The sequence below is a fragment of the Solea solea genome, chromosome 3 (genome assembly GCF_958295425.1).
Source record: "Solea solea chromosome 3, fSolSol10.1, whole genome shotgun sequence".
NCBI lineage: Eukaryota > Metazoa > Chordata > Actinopteri > Pleuronectiformes > Soleidae > Solea > Solea solea.
Genome location: NC_081136.1, coordinates 32693299 through 32710221, shown reverse-complemented (window position 1 = coordinate 32710221; position 16923 = coordinate 32693299). Strand labels below are relative to the sequence as shown.

General features: G+C 38.8%; 1 protein-coding gene across 2 annotated transcripts in view; it reads left to right on the top strand.

Annotated features, from left to right (window-relative positions):
• The window catches only part of chchd3a (coiled-coil-helix-coiled-coil-helix domain containing 3a), a 65538-nt gene that overhangs the window by 2736 nt on the left and 45879 nt on the right, over nucleotides 1-16923 (top strand). For both annotated transcript variants that reach the window (XM_058626101.1, XM_058626102.1), the window contains one exon: nucleotides 7570-7663. In XM_058626101.1, coding sequence (XP_058482084.1) covers nucleotides 7570-7663 — 94 coding nt within the window. The remainder of the gene's footprint in view (nucleotides 1-7569; nucleotides 7664-16923) is intronic.

Sequence of the window (16923 nt, the reverse complement as noted above, 5' to 3'; positions counted from 1 at the left end):
TTTAAGTCCAGCTACATTGAATTTTAATATTGTTTATTGTATGGGTGTTTAAGCCACCTTAAGCTTTTTGTCTCCAACTTTTCATGCAGATTGTAATTAGTCTTCATTTAAAAAAAAATGGGCCTCACAGTAGCTTTGCTCATATTATGATTCATTGCCATCCCCCAAATGTTAATGAAATGATTTATTCTTTCATGTAATAGTGTTAATAAATTGATGCTGTAATTAGTAGTGCTCCATTCTGCCTCGTCACTATGGAGCTCAAGCTGTCATGGTAACCCTTCCACATCCTGCAGTTTGTAAGAGCACTCAGCAGTAGCCTCTACCATATTTGTTTGTGGTTAAATTTTTCTCGTTCTCAACAAAAGACCATTCAAAATGTGGCTTTAACCAATATAGTATTTGAAATTTATATATTACACTACAAAAGTAGTGATTAACCCACAGATAGTTCTCACCCAACTCTGAAGTCCTGCATCTCATTTTTTTTTTTGCTTTTTTTGTTTTGGTTCACTGTCACCTGCATATCAGTGCTGTTTTCAGCTACAACAGGGACATGTTTGTTTTCAAAGAGAGCTTTTAAGAACCTACCATACAACCTATACAGCACCCATCTGGAGATGGATAAAGTTTACAGCTAGAGGGTAAACGCTGTGACGCAGTCAGCTACTTATATCACAAATTACATAGAGTACTGTGCTTTAGCAATGCTATAATGACTACACTGTATAATTATTTTTTAATCCCTTTTTTTTAATCAGTTTGTTTTTTCACAATTGGAACACATCCAGGAAATACACGAAACATGCATTCAGGTTATAGAAACAGATTTTTCAGTAAAAAACAGCTTCTTCGGTTTAAAGTGTCAATTGCTAGACATTACCTACACTTATTTTATCTCTTGAACCTAGAACATGTGTTTTACCTACTGTTGGTTGCCATATACATATTGTATGAGTTAAACTCAGTTTGGTAATATATAAGACCGTCTTAAGTCACATCGTTCCAATTCAAATGCCAATGATCAGAGAATTTGACAGACATAAAAACAAAAGAACTGGTGGTGCCCTAAGACTTTCGCACAGTACTGTATTCCCTCAAGAGTGGCATTTGAATCAAATGAATAATGTTAATAATTCTATCATTTACTTGGAAATTATTCGCAAACACTGTTTCAGCTTTGTGAAGAGATAATATTCGAGTATTGTGCTTTGTCTCCATTCCTCCCAAAGATCAGTTTTTCAGGGTTAATCACGTATTTTTTCACCTGAAAGATAATTTGGAAAAGTCAACCCTGTTACCACAAATGATTCATCACTTTATACTGATGTTGCATCATAGTAGAAAAAATACTGTGCACAGATTCAGACACCCTTACAAACTAACTCTCTTCCCATTGATCTCCTAAAGCAGTTTTAGTATCAGTATGGGTGCACATCCCTTATCTCTTGACACATCGGTAGAGGACATTTGAATGTTACTTTTTAAATACCCAGTACAGAATTGGGCGTGGGTGCAAGTTGGCATCCAAGGTGTGGGCAGGCTCCCCCATCCTTGACTGTGCTCAATCAGTAAGGTAATTAAAAAAAGGCCAACTTATGCCACGCTGCACTGACTCCGGTGATTAAAAAGACACCTCCACACTTTCACACAACAAAACACAAGGTCTCATTATGGAAAGGAAGTAGTAGGGTGGGTGTATATTGTGTATTAAAGTCGGCCATAGGCCTCCAATGTTCATTGTGTAGGATTTAGATTCATTTAGCAGTGAAGTTGCATTCTGTAACTAACTCTGCCCTCGCTCCTCAACCTCCTCTTCCAAGCATGTAGGAGGACCTATGGTGGCCAAAAGACCCTGTGTAGAGCCATTGAGTGATTTGGTACCTTAGGTACAGAAATTTGATATCAAATGGCATTTTGGATATTGAGTGATGCAGAGGAAGTTTGATACCTGGTCAAAACCGCAAAAAGTATTAAAATCCCATACTAAGCCCCGATGCTTTTGCTTGAACGCCATTCAAATAAGTGTTTTAGCTCCACCTGGTTTCCAGCTCTCCATTCTCATGCTCCAAACCTCTCTTTAATAGTATACCAAACCTACACGAGCCAGAAGTGATGAGCCTTAAAACTAAAACTAGACCAGTGTCAACATCGCCAATGTTTTCCTTCACCTCTGCTGCCGAGTGTCATCTTTCTTCCATGTCAATTAAAAATCTCCCTCTGTTGTTTGCTCTAATTGATTGTCAGATTAAGAGATAAATGCCGCATCTCACTTAACTTTGTGAAAGGTGAGAGGTGAGTTTAGTGCGGCTGTTATGAGTAACTGCCTTCTGCTGTCACAGCAAAACTAATCCACTTCCCTTTTGAACAGTTCATTATGGATGTTGGTCCTTGGTCGACATGGAGTCGACATTTCATTTCTACACACTTTCAGTCATCAATTACTGATGTGACGCTCGAGTGGACGCAAAGTGTATACTTTAACTTTCTGCTGCTAATGTTATTACATAGTAATAACCTCAGTTTTGTTTTATTTCCCTTTACCTGCAAGTCTGATGCTGCCCTTTTGCGAGACACGGGCACGTATTTGTCTCCCAGAGGCGAGAGCTGTGCCTCCTCTGAAATGTCATAAAATAACTGGTCAAATATTTAGTGTTTTCTTTAAATTTCATTACTTAAAGTGCACTAGAACTTGATCAATATGAGTAGTTTGCTCAGAATCGGCTGTTTATTACACTGATTGGATAAATGTGTCTAAATCATCACTTCCAGGGAAGCTCAGCGTCTCTGGGAGTCAATGGTGCAGTGGGTGGGGCCAGGCACAGATGCTGGGTTGATACATGATGACTGGACACACTGTCTGAAAGGCAGATTGACAGCAGTGTAGAACTTTTCTGACTCAGTCCTATGTGAAGTTTGCGAGTGAAGGGTAGAGACAAATAGCAGCCGGTTTTTAGCTATTGTCACTGTACACAAAAACACTATAATAGCATTTCCTTATTTCAGTCTATGTATACATAAACGGTCCTGAGATAGTGACATTTACGTGTTTATTTTGAATGTATTCTCCGTGCAAGGTCACCTCACAGCTTGTATACCAAGCTAATAGTATTATATAGGAGAGATTGATCAAACACTATTCTTAAAGACCAAAAAAAGTGCGATGAATTGGAATCTAGTTAAAATGTTGCAAAGTTCAGCCGAGTACTGAAAGGGTACGACCTTAATAAGGCAAGCATTGATTATGTGCGTCCACAACGTTGGGTATTGAGTGCGACTCTCAGCAGGTTGGCGGTCTCTGAATCATCACCTAAGTCAGTATGCGTGCTGATTACTCCATAGTCAAGGTTGAACTTCCTACTTTCTCCGATGTGCTATAAATGTTTAAATGCCAGAACCCACGCACTGCACTGCACTGCACTAATAGTCTGCTTAAAAGTGTCTCCCAGATGCAGCATTAAGAGCAGGGCTAAAGGGAGGAATGTGGGTGACATAGTTTACGCACTGAATGTACAGGTGCATATATCACTTTGCATTTGAAACAGTTTTCTTTTTTCCCCCCGCTGTGTTATCTTGTGAAAACATAATGATCAGTCAGGTCCAGTTTCACGGTGTGAGATTAAAGTAAGACGAACTAGTGTGAATGAAAGAGAACATCAGAAATAACACCTGGCTGCTTTATTTCTTATTTGATCATAGTGGAAGATGTGCGGTGACTCGACTAAGTGCAAAGCAGGAAACGTGAGGAAGTGGTATTGTTGCAGATTATACCCTCCACGCAGGTCCTGGGGTTAATGAAACTCCTGATGAAAAATGCAATTTGCCGTCATCTTATTATCTACATTGCCAATAGTCTGTACACCACCGCCTTTTCTCCTGTGTGGGTTTTTCCACAGGGTATAGTGATTGGTGTAAAAGGAGAGGGACACGTCTAAACAGATGATGAGTTTTTAATCTTTTTAACATTTACATGTCCTACTCGGGATTAATGTGAGCTCTGTCCATCTGGAATTGTCTCTGACCCTAACCAGCCACTCTCAAGGACTCCAGACAATGTTTATCATATCAGACCGTGTACTCCGGCTGACCCCGTGGGCCTGCTCGCTGTACCAATTCTCTCCCTCTGCAGGGCTGAAAAAGAATGTAGTGATAAGTAGGGAGATGCTTCGTCTTGGGCCGAGCTTAGAATTTTAAAATGTTACTTTCCACAGCAGTGACGCTGCTAATGGGTGTATAATTTCAATATAAGTCGAAGACATTTAAAAGCAGTCAGTGTTAAATGTCAGATGATATATTGTCGATGGGGAATGGTAGGGCTTGACCTGTTGAGATTGGAGTCTAGCACACAGTGTATAAAGATCTACAGTGGTAATATAGTAAGTAATAGAGTGTTTTTCTTCAAAAGCGGCTGTAGTAGCTACTTATCTTAATGTGCTGCAAAGCTAAAGCCTTGTTTGCAGTCATTAATACAAGTTTAAGTGACATTTGCTAGTTCTTTCCTGTGCAGCATTAACATAATCATTGGTGTGTTGCAGTTGACGCAGACTAAGTAGACAGGGAGCAGCATTAGCAGTTCTTTGGAGTCATTTTTCTGGCCACCTGATATATTAAAAAGTCAAACTGTCTGTTTGCTCCTTTGGTTTCCAAATGTTGCAGATATAATTATTATTATGGCTCTTTTTAACTGCAAAATGTCTCTGCTATGCTCATAATATAGATTTTTACATTTAGTTAGAAGCACTGTTAATGTGAGGGTACCTGCAGGAGTAGAGTGAAAGTTCAGAGGTTTACCAAGTACTTCAATGTCTTTTTTTTGTGTCCACAAACCAACATTTTTTAGCTTGCTTCTTTTGCTATATGGTGCAGATTAACTCGAAAATAGTCACATTTAAGAAGCTAAAAAAATCTGAAAAGTTGTTATATGCACTCAAACCAAATCATCTATGGTCTAAAATGATTTAATAATCGATTACTAAAAAGGTATTTTATATTGTAATTGAATGAATCCTCACTATTTGTTGTTTTTATATTCTCCTGATAAAAAGTCTTATTCTTGTCGATTACCTTGATCGTAGAACACCGGTTTATACTGCTACATTTCTTAACAGAGCCGTAATTAGACTCTCCTCTGACGTGGAGAGATCAGTGGTGCTTCGTGCTTGTCAGACATGATGGATAATATTTTTTTGCTGTCTGGATTATAGGTGACAGCGCTCTCTGTCTTTGAGGATACACTGTACTGCAGTGTTGTCAACTGTCAGTCACCACATGTGTTTGCACCAGTGTTTCTGTCATACAGAACCACTTTCTACCTGATGCTTATTCATTTTCTATACTGTACTGTACTGTAAGTGTCACACTGTGAGTTCTTGTTGTCCGTTGCTGAGAAGAAATGGCTATAGAGGGTGTATATACACACCAGAAACATTGAATTCTCCCAGGGAGACAAAGTCATTACACCGCAGATAGTTTTGAAGGTTACTTGTGGCCAAGGTCCAACAAAGGAGGAAGCCACTTGACTGAATTCCGAGTAAATCCTTGGTTCCTGGTAGAGCAGCCATAGTGGAGTGAAAATCAATTTTAATATCAGCATATTAACTGTAGCATGCCCTTGGTTACTCGTGACCTTTAGTTCAACAGCGTCATTAACTTGATTTTAATTTTAACAACGTTACAAGTGGATCTTTATTCAGTCCTCACAAAGAGTGAAGCACATTTTGAATGATCAGAGGTTCAGGCCACTTCTACAGAGCCAGTCAATAAAATCCATCTATCCGTTTTCAATGACTTTATCCTCCACATGAGGGCTGCGGGCGCTGCTGGAGCCAATCCCTGCTGACACAGAGCAAAAGGTGGGGCACACCTTGGACATATATATGCACACTCCAGGCAGAAAACGGGATTTGAACCTTTGTCCTCCTCACTGTGAGGCAACAGCACTAGCCACTGCAACATCGTCCAGCCCCCAATAACATTTACTCCATTAAAACAAAATTTTTGCTGACACTAATGAGTCATATTGAATCAGTTGTGATAAAAAAAACCTAAACAGTTATTACTGTTAGTGAAAGAAAATATGATTTTAATATTAAAATTGTTTTGTTTGTTCAAAATTCTTTAATTAGTTTCTGGTAAGTGACATTTAAAAGATGTCATTTGGCTACGATATTGGAAGGCAAGGCTTTTTTTGACAAAAACTTTTTTGTTGTTGAAACAATACAATAACATTATTGTTTACTTCGCGTTGGAGTAACCGAAGCAAGCTGCTGGTGAATAGTTTGTCTTCCAATTCCAGTCATGGTCGTGTAAGAACATAATGAAGAAATCGACCACCACTAATAACACATTACAAAATCATGTCAATAATAACCCCTGCATCTTTCAAAACCCACTGAACTAAAACAGTGTGAGCATGAGGCTGTTTTGCTCTATTTTTCCCCCACTCTTCCTGTGTTTTTACAGCCCCAAGCTTTTTTTTTTACTACAAAAAGAAACAGCTTTGCACGTACCAACTCTCATTGTTGCTCTGATTTAGTTTGCATTAGGTTTTTGTGCATGTTTGCCTTTCAACCGGCCTGCTGTTAGCACATATTACCTGGTAATAATAGACTCTGACAATAGGGATTATCCCATCTTACTAATGCAGTGGCAGAGTAATCTTGACACACACTGACTCTCCTCCAATCACTGCAGTGTCGCAGCACACTGCATGGCACTTCTGCCTTCAGAGCACGTTTTGGCCTGGAATCTTTACTTTCATGCTTAATTACCTGCCTAGATGGACCAGTTGAGACATGGAATTATGCATGTATGATGTTCCTGATATGAATACATGAAGACAAGGTGTTCCGTGTGTGATTTGAGGACAAAAGAATGTGTGCTTCTGTAAGCAATAATCATTTCCATGGTAAATCAGTCTGTTCGCCATGTTATGCATGAGTTGTTTTGTACATGAAATGTGAAAAAATGTTTACCAGTGTTTCTCAAACCTCAAAATGAGGACATCCTCAAATAACCAGAACATTTTTCGTTGTTTATTGTGACGAAGAAAGCTGCATTGTTGAAGAAGACACTCAAAATAAGCAGTGATTGATTTAAGAAGGTGATGAACCCATTAGTGATCAACTTAAGATCACGACTAAATGTGTCAACCTAACCTAAACCCAACTATAACCCTGACACTAACCATGTCTTAACTCTCAGAGATCCCTTTAAAATTGTGAGGAAGATGGGTTTGAATTGAAAGTTGTCCTCGCACACAGCCTTCTCCAGACATCTATATACACTCTTACACGTACACACAGTGTAGAGTACAAACAAAATATTTGTTCTACAGAAAACATTATTATTTTTAATTGATGCAGATTTCCCATCATGTGCTGGATAAATATACCCACTTTTCTCTTTTCTTTTGCTGTTTTTTCCGACAGTATCATTGTACTCCGTATCCCAACAGTCACAATATGCCTGTCAGCAAACAAAAGCTGTTTACTTAAAAATTCTCCCTTCTTTTTTTTGTTTGTTTTTAACCTTTTCTGCTTCTTTTTGCCTTTCTTTTTTTTTCCTCAGTTGACGAAGAGGCCCTGAGGAAGGAGATCTCTGATGAACTGCATAAAAGCTTTGAGCAAGAGAGGGCCAAGGCAGAGCAGGAGCTGCAAGCCTGGTTAGATAAACACACACACACACACACACACACACTGGAATGGGGAAAAAAAATACTATGTTCTGCATAAATAAGTTTGTTATTTTTTATTTCAGAGGTAAATTCATTGCTTTAAATTTGTGTATTATAATATTCTGCTCATAGTCGAATTCCTTTCTGTTTTCTTTGTGTATTTTTCTGTCTTTCTTGTTGCCCTCCTCTTCCTCCTTTCTTCTTCCCTTTACTTTCCCATTTTGGATCATGATAAATTGAATCTGGGAACTTAACTAGCATCAATTCCTGCTCCCGGATCTCATTATAAACTGAACTTGACTATTTTCCGCTCTCATTAATAGTCAAAAAGGTCAGCAACAGTCTTTCCAATCCCCACTGTTTTTAATACACCTCTCTTCCGAAGCACATCAGCATTTTTTTCCTCTGCTTCTCCTCTCCTTCTTTTGTTCACTCTGGATCAATTAATCATGCCTGAGGAAAGAGGGAGCTTTCTTCAGGTAATTTCCGCGGTGTTGAGTGGGTGATCTATTAGCCCTGCGTGATGAAGAAACACACTCTTTCTGCGAGGAGCGTATTCCATTGTCTCCCCTCTCCTCTCTTCTTTGCCGTGGTCTGTTGTTCCTCCTCTTCATTTTGACCCCAAAGAAGCAGGTGCACATGCAACAATGTCGGATAATTGTGTTGCTCCCCCCTCTCTGGAAGATCTGGACGAGCTCCAGCAGACCTCGGTCAATGAACAGCAGTCTTTAGCCGCTAAATGCACTCCACTGTACGGGGGGAGAAAGCACAACCCTTTTATGTTCTTGAGGAGGTAGTGTTAGCCTAGCGATTAGCCTCATTTTTGTGGCTCATTGTAGAAGAGTAAAATTAATATGAAGTGTTGAGAAATCATTTGTTTATTGATTTCTTTCCCTGGGTGTTTTTTTTTTTTGCGAGGGCTTCCTGCAGTTCACTTATTGATGTCCTTTCAGAAGAGCATAAGTGCTCCAAAATTGTACCCTTCTTGCAATTAATTGAAATCATGATGGCTCTCAAGCCCCTCAATTTTTGATTGTGCCTGGTACGGTAAGCAATCACAAGTTAGGCAGCCCTTGTTTGTAAATTCATGTAATTAACAGTTTTGAATGTCTTTTTTTGTTTATTATCATTTGTCACATTATCATCATGTGTTTTATTTTGTTTGCACAGGTTTGTTATCATGCCAGTGTGTCCACTTTCATATTACAAATTTAAAAGGAGTGGTGGTGGGAAATGATGCCTGTATATAGTGATGTATTTTCCTCAAATCATACTGAACTGTACTTGTTTTTCCGATATCTAATCCAGTTTTTAGACAGATGCTGATACATAATATCTAATATCACTATGACCAACTCCATCATTTGACCACATAAACCTGGACTATGTTATTATCTACACTTCTATCTATTGGCGTGTTTCCACCTCGCCACGGCGCGGCTAAGTTGCATTTCCACTAGCATTGTACCTGGTACCAGGTACTTTTTTTCAGTACCTGCTGCCGGCCACTGATTGGTTAGAGTGCTGTCACAGGAAGAGAAGTCCAACACAAGAATCAAGCCTTAACAATCCTAAAAACATGGGTTGATCAACAATTACCAGGGAAATGTCTGGTGTATTTAGCGAATCACCGACCCTGCCACTGTATTTCAGTCCAGTGACTGTGTCAGACGGAAGTACTGAACATAGTTTGAATTGTCTGATTCCAATGATTCAGTTACACGGAAAACAACTGCTTTACAAGTCACTAGTCACTCGTATGAGTACGATATAGTGGAAAAGAGCCATATGCTTGACTTGTAAAAAATTGATTCCCCTACTTCTCTACTGCCCATGGTTGAACTTTTCTATTCATTCGGCTTTGAAAGATAAGGGTCACTGCTGCTCTGTCTTTTAATTGAAATAGATGAGAGGGACATACCCTCTGTGTCTTATCAAAGTTCTCATGCCTTAATTAAATTGGAGAGGTTTTTGGTTGTCGAAGGCAAACAAGGCACTGGAAGGATTTTGGCCTTCGCTGTGGTTGAAATGCTCTGCTCAGGGACTGGTAACATTTGCTGTAGAAATTAGTAAGGGACATAAAATATGTTTGGTGTTTAGGTCCATTACAACTCAGCTTACAAGGCTACGCGCTGGGGAATCCTGTGGTGAAACTGTTGCACAGCTTGAAAGCATAGAAATGGAAGTATGGAGTATGTGAACCCTCTAGGTTATTGAGAAGCTACAAAAAATGAATCATGTTTAACTAAAAACAAACTGCTCCTGCTTGTTGTTTGTTATTAAACCTCCTTGAGGACGAAAACTGATTTCTTTATTTATGTACTTGCCGGATTAAATGAATAAATGCAGTTTACGAAAAGGGGATTTGTCGATGACTGCAGTTTTAGGGTTCTTTTGGGCATTTATTCCTTCATTAGACAATAGTGCTCTGGCAGGAAATGAGGACCAGGAGACATGGGGGGGGAATGAACTCTGTGATTACATTGTTGACTTTGTAACTCTACCCTACACTGTATTGCTGTGCCGGGTTGCCAGATCTGGGGAATTGTGAGCAACAGTGGGTGTTTAGATTAGGCAGTACTTCTCCTGTTTGGCTGTAAGGCCATAAATGAGCTCCAGAGGTCTGGCTTTGCATGTTTTGCTCTGCTAGGAATGAAGTAAGGGTTCTGTGAAGAGTTCATTTGGGTACAGCCTAAATTCATTTGTAGCAAGGAGCGGCTGCGGGAAGCAGATTTGCCTCTGCCCCGTCTCTGTGTGGCAGCAGAGCAGAACGACTCAGAGAAAAGGATGAGAGAGAAGGAAGGACGAGGGGGAGACAACTCGCACAGCATTCTGTCTCTCCTCCCTCCGCCTCACTCATCCCATGTCAGTATTCCATCCACTTCTTCTTTTTGGATTGTCACAGATATTTCTCCACCTTTTCCATCCCTTTCTTGTCTCATTTTCTTACCTGTCCTTTCTCTGTCTGTTCCTTCATCTTGCCTGTATGTCTCCTGGAGTTTCCTTTTTTCTTTTTCCCGTTTCTATATTCTGCCCACATTGTTAAAGTGTCCTCGCAGCGGAGACTCAAAGATCAGTCATTATTGTGAAACACATGCCCATTGTTTTCGCACATATCCATCCAGCTTGTGTGATTATAATTGCACATCAGACTTTTCCAGTGAGAAAATTGACCTTCTCTCAGAGCGTCTTTCTTCCTCCCAGCCTGTTTAATAACACTGCTCCCGGATCAAATGCAGATTCTTAAACCTTGTTTATTCAAATATTTTTTATCACTCTTTGCTCACACAGTCAAAGACTAGAAAGTTGAGGTTGTCATAGGAAAGTTCCCAGAGTGTGACCCGATTTAGCTGAGATTGTTTGTGTGTAGCTGTGACGATCGCCGTGCATTACTCATCTTTGATCACATTTCCTCGCAGCTCTCGACGACACTGAAAACATAGAACACCTGAGCAACTTGGCAGCGCCCCTTTCCATCCAGAATAACCCGATTTGTTTATTATTATGTCAACGACAATACTCATGATAAACCTAATAATAGTGATAGTTATAATAGTAACAACGCTTAGAATACTTTTCAATAAATGTGTCTACAGCACACCAGGAATTATTATACTATCATGCAAGAATTATTCTATTGATTTGAAATAATGACATTAGGGCTGCAACTAATGATTATTTTCATAACTGATTAATCTGTAGATTATTTTCTTCTTAATCGAGTACTCGTTTGGCCCGTCAAAATGTTAATCTGTGTTTCCCAAACCTAGAAATGATGATATTCTATTCATGTCGTTTTTTGTCTACAATCCAAAATGATTCAGTTTTAATAATTTCTTTGTCAAATGGAGCAAAAAGAAACCAGAAAATATTCACATTTGAGAAGCTGAAAATTTAGAAAGCTATTGATTATCGATTAATTAATAGTGGATTAATTTAGTAATTGATTAATAATCGATTCATCGTATAATCGTTGCAGCCCTAAATGAAATACATGTAAGTATTCAAGTCAATTTCATTAAGTAAAAATTGCTTAACATTGTTGGGAATAGCAAAGTAATACAGTCTTAAACATGTGATTAAAAACGTGAGTAATCATTATTAACAGTTGCAATAATATTATATTGTCATTCTCTCCGGAATCTCCTAGAATAATCACCCTAAAACACCTTTAGCACCTACACGCATCACCAAAGATCATATACCATAACGACCACGCTGGCAAAAATGCCAAAGACCCAGCAATTACACCAACCCTCTTCTGTAAAAATTAAAAGACATCTATACCTAGGATGTTCCAACGTGAACGCATTGTTGTAAAGTGCAGCCATTCTCGGTGACTGAGGGAATTTTTAACTGTAGTTTATCTGTATAGCAAATTGTCCTTCCTGCCTAATCGGCTGGCAAATGAGCTCTCTTTTGTTTCAAGGTTGTCTCCTATTAATGTACAATATCATTTGGGAATGAATTCTATGTAAACACCATTGTTTTTTTTTGTTTTTTTAGTGCTATCGCTCCATAAGACACACAAGTAACTGCACAATTATAGCGACATGGTGTCTGAACTGACTTACACTTCCAAGTAGACTGAGGGAGTTTGAACTTAATGTCTGGTCTGATATTTGACGAGACAACAACAGACAAGAAGGTGACAATGAATATCCACTTCTCTTTGTTTGCCGCTGTTTACTTTTTGTCGTGCAGTTGTCTCTACGGAGCGTGAAGCGACGGATACAGAGGTACAAAATGCTCTTTCTCAAATGTGACGACTCCTTAAAAGAAAATGTATCTCCCGTCTCTCCGCACTGCACCTTTGTATGCCCACAGATTTAATTTGAACTTTGTACCGGGATATGAAAAAGCCACAACACAGTCACTTTTGTTTGTATGTGTTTATGCGTGTGTGTGTGTGTGTGTGTGTGTCAGGGAAAGTGCACAGCTCCATAAAATATTCATAGCCAACATTCAGCCACATTATTTCTAACATCAATATTGCATTGGGCCTTTAAACGCCTGTGTGTCAAGACACTTGGGTTGAGCTTGTGCTGCTATTGCAGGTCTGTCAGAATCAACCTGCTGGGCAGACTGCTATTGAGACATATCTTGTAGATGACAGGTAGACAACTGGAAGCATTAATGAATGAAGAGCTGAAAGGAGAGGCGCAGGGAAAAAAGACTGATGGATACATACAGGGGAAGAGGAGTGAGACGTGACTTAAATCTGTATTTTGTGTATGAAATGGAATTTGAAGTCATTCGGTCTTTACCTGTGTGTATACTGTATATTAGCGATGGGATGATGCCACTTTTTTGTATCTACCGATATGTAATTTTCGACCATTTATGAACTTTTGAAGTTGCAAACAACACATTTGTGCTGAGCCATTTATTTCAAAGACATAATTCTCCATCTGTGGAACAAATATTGTTTTCCCAAAAGGAAGAAATGAACCAGTCCAAACATGACTCAGCAAAAAATGCTTTTGCTGATTTTTTTCTATTTACATTTTTACAGTCTGTGCATAGTGAAGCATGCGATTTTTGGATTGTACGGTATTTTTATCCGTCCAATATTCAATCCAGTGATTTTGATATTGATTCCCTTCCTTAAAAAATAAATATGTGTTTGTGTGAGTACAGCTTGTTTTTAAGAATTGACACCTAAAGTTCAACTTTTAAAAGTGACTCAGTTCTGACCTCTGTCAGTTTCACAACTCGTCTCAAGTCTTCCCAGGTTTTCCTCTTCATGGTCATTTCCTGAAAATTGTGAGTTACTTCTCCAAAAAAGGGGCAGCTCTGTCCAACCCACTAGCACTCTACTCCTCTTAAATTTACAATACATCACTGGTTCTGCCTTTCTTTCCGTTTCCACTACTCCAGTGTCCACTGAGCCGTCAAAACACAGGTTACTGAGCAAATATTATCCTCTATCCTCTAAAACAGCAGCCCATGCTTGTACTCAGAAAGAGGAATATTTTTCTGTCTTTCCCATACTCAGGTGCTGTCTTTTTTTCTCCCCCCACTCTGTCTGACTCAACCATTCTGTCTCAAAGCCCCCTCCTTTTCTACCCGGTGCCAATCTTCTACAGTCGAATGAAAAATGCGTTCAATATCCCAGGGACGGGGCAATAATGACTGGAAAGCAATAAAGGTGAAGCAGAAAGATAGCAAATAGCTAGTGATAGCAGTCTTTGCTTGAGTTAGCACTTGTGAAGAAATCAGTAGACTGACTTTTTTTTTTTGCTAGGCTGGCTATTTTCTTGTCCTAATTTGTTTCTCTTGTCCGAGTTGTTTTTTTCGCTATTATAATCAGACATATTCGTTATTTTCCTGATTTCTTAATTTGCCAAAACGCCTTAAGAAGACTTTCTGTGTTAAGATTATTATTAGTAAGTTTTAGTTTTTTTTTTTTTCAAAATTAAATTGCATTTACAGTGCAATTAGTTTAAACGGCTTCTATTTTAAACAGTTTTCTATTTCTACTCCTTGCGCGAGCAATTAACAGGAGTGAATATTTAGATTTTTGTGTCATGTGGTAGAGCCTCATTATGCTTAAGTCTATTACTCAGTGAACATTCAACATTTTAATTTAAAATTAATCAATCGCAAATGAAATCACAATTGCAATATCCTGTCAAAGAAATCACAATTTCTTCTGCTTCACCTGTTGTCATTAGTTTTCAAAGTGCTGCTGACAACTTGTCTTTTTCTGGTACTTTTTTGTAACTATGGTGTAATTTCTTTATTAGTTTAGAAAAAGCTATAAATATAAGTTTTCTTCAAATGAGAGCTCATTTAAATTTAACACACCGGGTACTGCAATACTTTAAGGTGTTTATGCCTACACAGACTCTTTTTACTGATCTTATTATTGTTAAGTAAGTATTATTCTTGTAATGTATGCATGTTGCCATTGTTTTACATCTATACAATGTGCACTGCCAGCAAGCCAAGGTTCCCATAGCAGGACAAAGAACTGAACTGTCCAAAATGATAAATGGAGAATGAATGTGTTGTTGTTTGCTGGTCCACATGAGTATAGCCCAGTCATTTTCTGTTTACTGTGAATGCCGTTTCTTCTGTTTCTGCCGTGGTCATAGTTAAACCCAAAGCTTCTGGGTAAAGTTAGCATAGGTGCATTAGCTCTGAAGGCAGGGAGGCATGGATGGTGGGGGAAATGGTGAATGTAAAAGGCCATTAGGAGGCTCCCTGTACGAGTTGCTGTGTGTGTGTGTGAGTTGGAGCCAGATGATGGATGGAGTGTGCTGACGTGCGCAGCCTAGTGGACTGTGAGACTGGACATGGCTGGTCTCTCTTCGTCTCCCTCCATCTCTTTCTCCCACTCCTCTGCCTCACTCCCTCTTTGCTTCACTTCCTCAGGGCCAAACATGTCATGTCGCTTCTTCTCACACTCACTCCTTCCCTTCTCTATTTTTTTTTTTGTCTTTTTCCCTCTCTCATCTCGCTCTCCACTGCTCTCTGACATTTAGTGGTGTTGCGGGGGCAAATGTCAGCTTAAAGGCAGGAGACATATTTTCGTTTAACTCGCCTGTCATCAGCTGAAAGCCATAAGCGTGAGTCAGCGATCAGTTACTTAGCCCGCCGTCCATCATGATTCATCAGTGTATAATCTTTGGATATGTTCACATGTGAGTGAGGAGAATAAATAAGATCTTTGAAGTCGGATAACACACGAAAAATCCTCACATTGTCAGATCAGTGTATTATACTAAAGTTAATAAGAGTTAAAAAGGTACATCTATACATTTTACCACATACCAAGATGATAAATTATCATTATATGCATTGAAGCAAACTGATGAGGCTGTAAATCATTCATGCATTTTGTGGCAAAACATTTTAACCCCTTTTAAAGCACATTTTTTGAAAAACGGTACAAGATATATGACATTCTGAACTACCAGCGATTTCACTGAAGACATTAAAATTGATCCGTTAAACCGGATCATAGACGGCTCTGTTGATGTGTTGGAATTTTGTATTACATTTTTTTTATCCACTATCTGTGAAATGCGTCATACAACCAGTCGGTAATCAGAGGTGCTTTCAGGCAATATTTTCCTTTCAGGTAAAAATGTTTTTGTTGTGCCACAGTTTATTAAGAGCCGTGCCACATTTCGTTCGTCTGCTGCAATTCCGTCAGGCACTCCGTCCGTCTGCTCTGTGTTTATGTTACCTTGCTACAAATGTTTGATGCCTCAGAGAGGAAGACTTTCAGGGACGTTTCTCCTCTTCTCCAATCAAGCACAGTCACTGAGGAGGGACTGTGTTGCCAGGCAACTATGAGAAACCCATTGACAGGGTTCAAATGGTGGTTTTGTGTCTGCGGAGATCGTACATATGCCTGCGTCTATAGCTTATGCTTTATAAAAATCAATGGCTCTTGTTTTGATACAGTCGTGCTTCACATATTGAAAGGCAAATTGCATCTCATGTTTAATTATTTGGAAATAATACGAAGCTATTTTGTCTGTCAGATATTTTAATCACAGTGAAACACAGTTTAACTTGGAATTAAGTTGGACTCCAACTTATGTTTGAATCTCTCTGCAAGCCGTGGAACAGCAATGACATGAATGGATGAATCTGACGTTAGCATTGAAAATCGACATACAAGTATATTGGCCTATGTCTATTCTTCATTAGCACTATAATTGCTTTTCTGACCTTTCTCATATGCTCCATCTCAACACGCAGTACGACAGACTTGTGAACCTGCATAGTGACATTGACACAAATATGCTTTGATGTCGCCAAATCATATGTGTAAAACTAACACCATCAGGTCTAGTATGTTGATTTAAAACATTCAAAAACAATAAATAAATCCAATGCTAAATAGGGCAAAAGCAAGCTGTGACTGTGTTAAGTGAATAAGAAATGGATCCATTAAAAAAAATAAATTCCTTGTTGTAAGCATTGTCTTACATTGAAAAATATAGGTTGTTCTTTAATGGCACAATTTATTGCAGCCACTTTGATTTTTTTATTGCTTGTAATTGGTTTGTTTTCAGCAAAATTTGACCAATACAGGTTTTTTTTGCCATTATCAGTATTCAGTAAATGAAACCTGTGATAAATAGCACATGTTTAGATGTAAAAATAAAAGATTTTGAATTTTTAGTGAACATTTTTAAAGTTTTCTAGAACAAAAAATGTGTAATAGTTGTTTCCAAAATGTGAAAACACAGTGATGAAGTGATTAGAGATGGCTGTGGGGGGGGGGA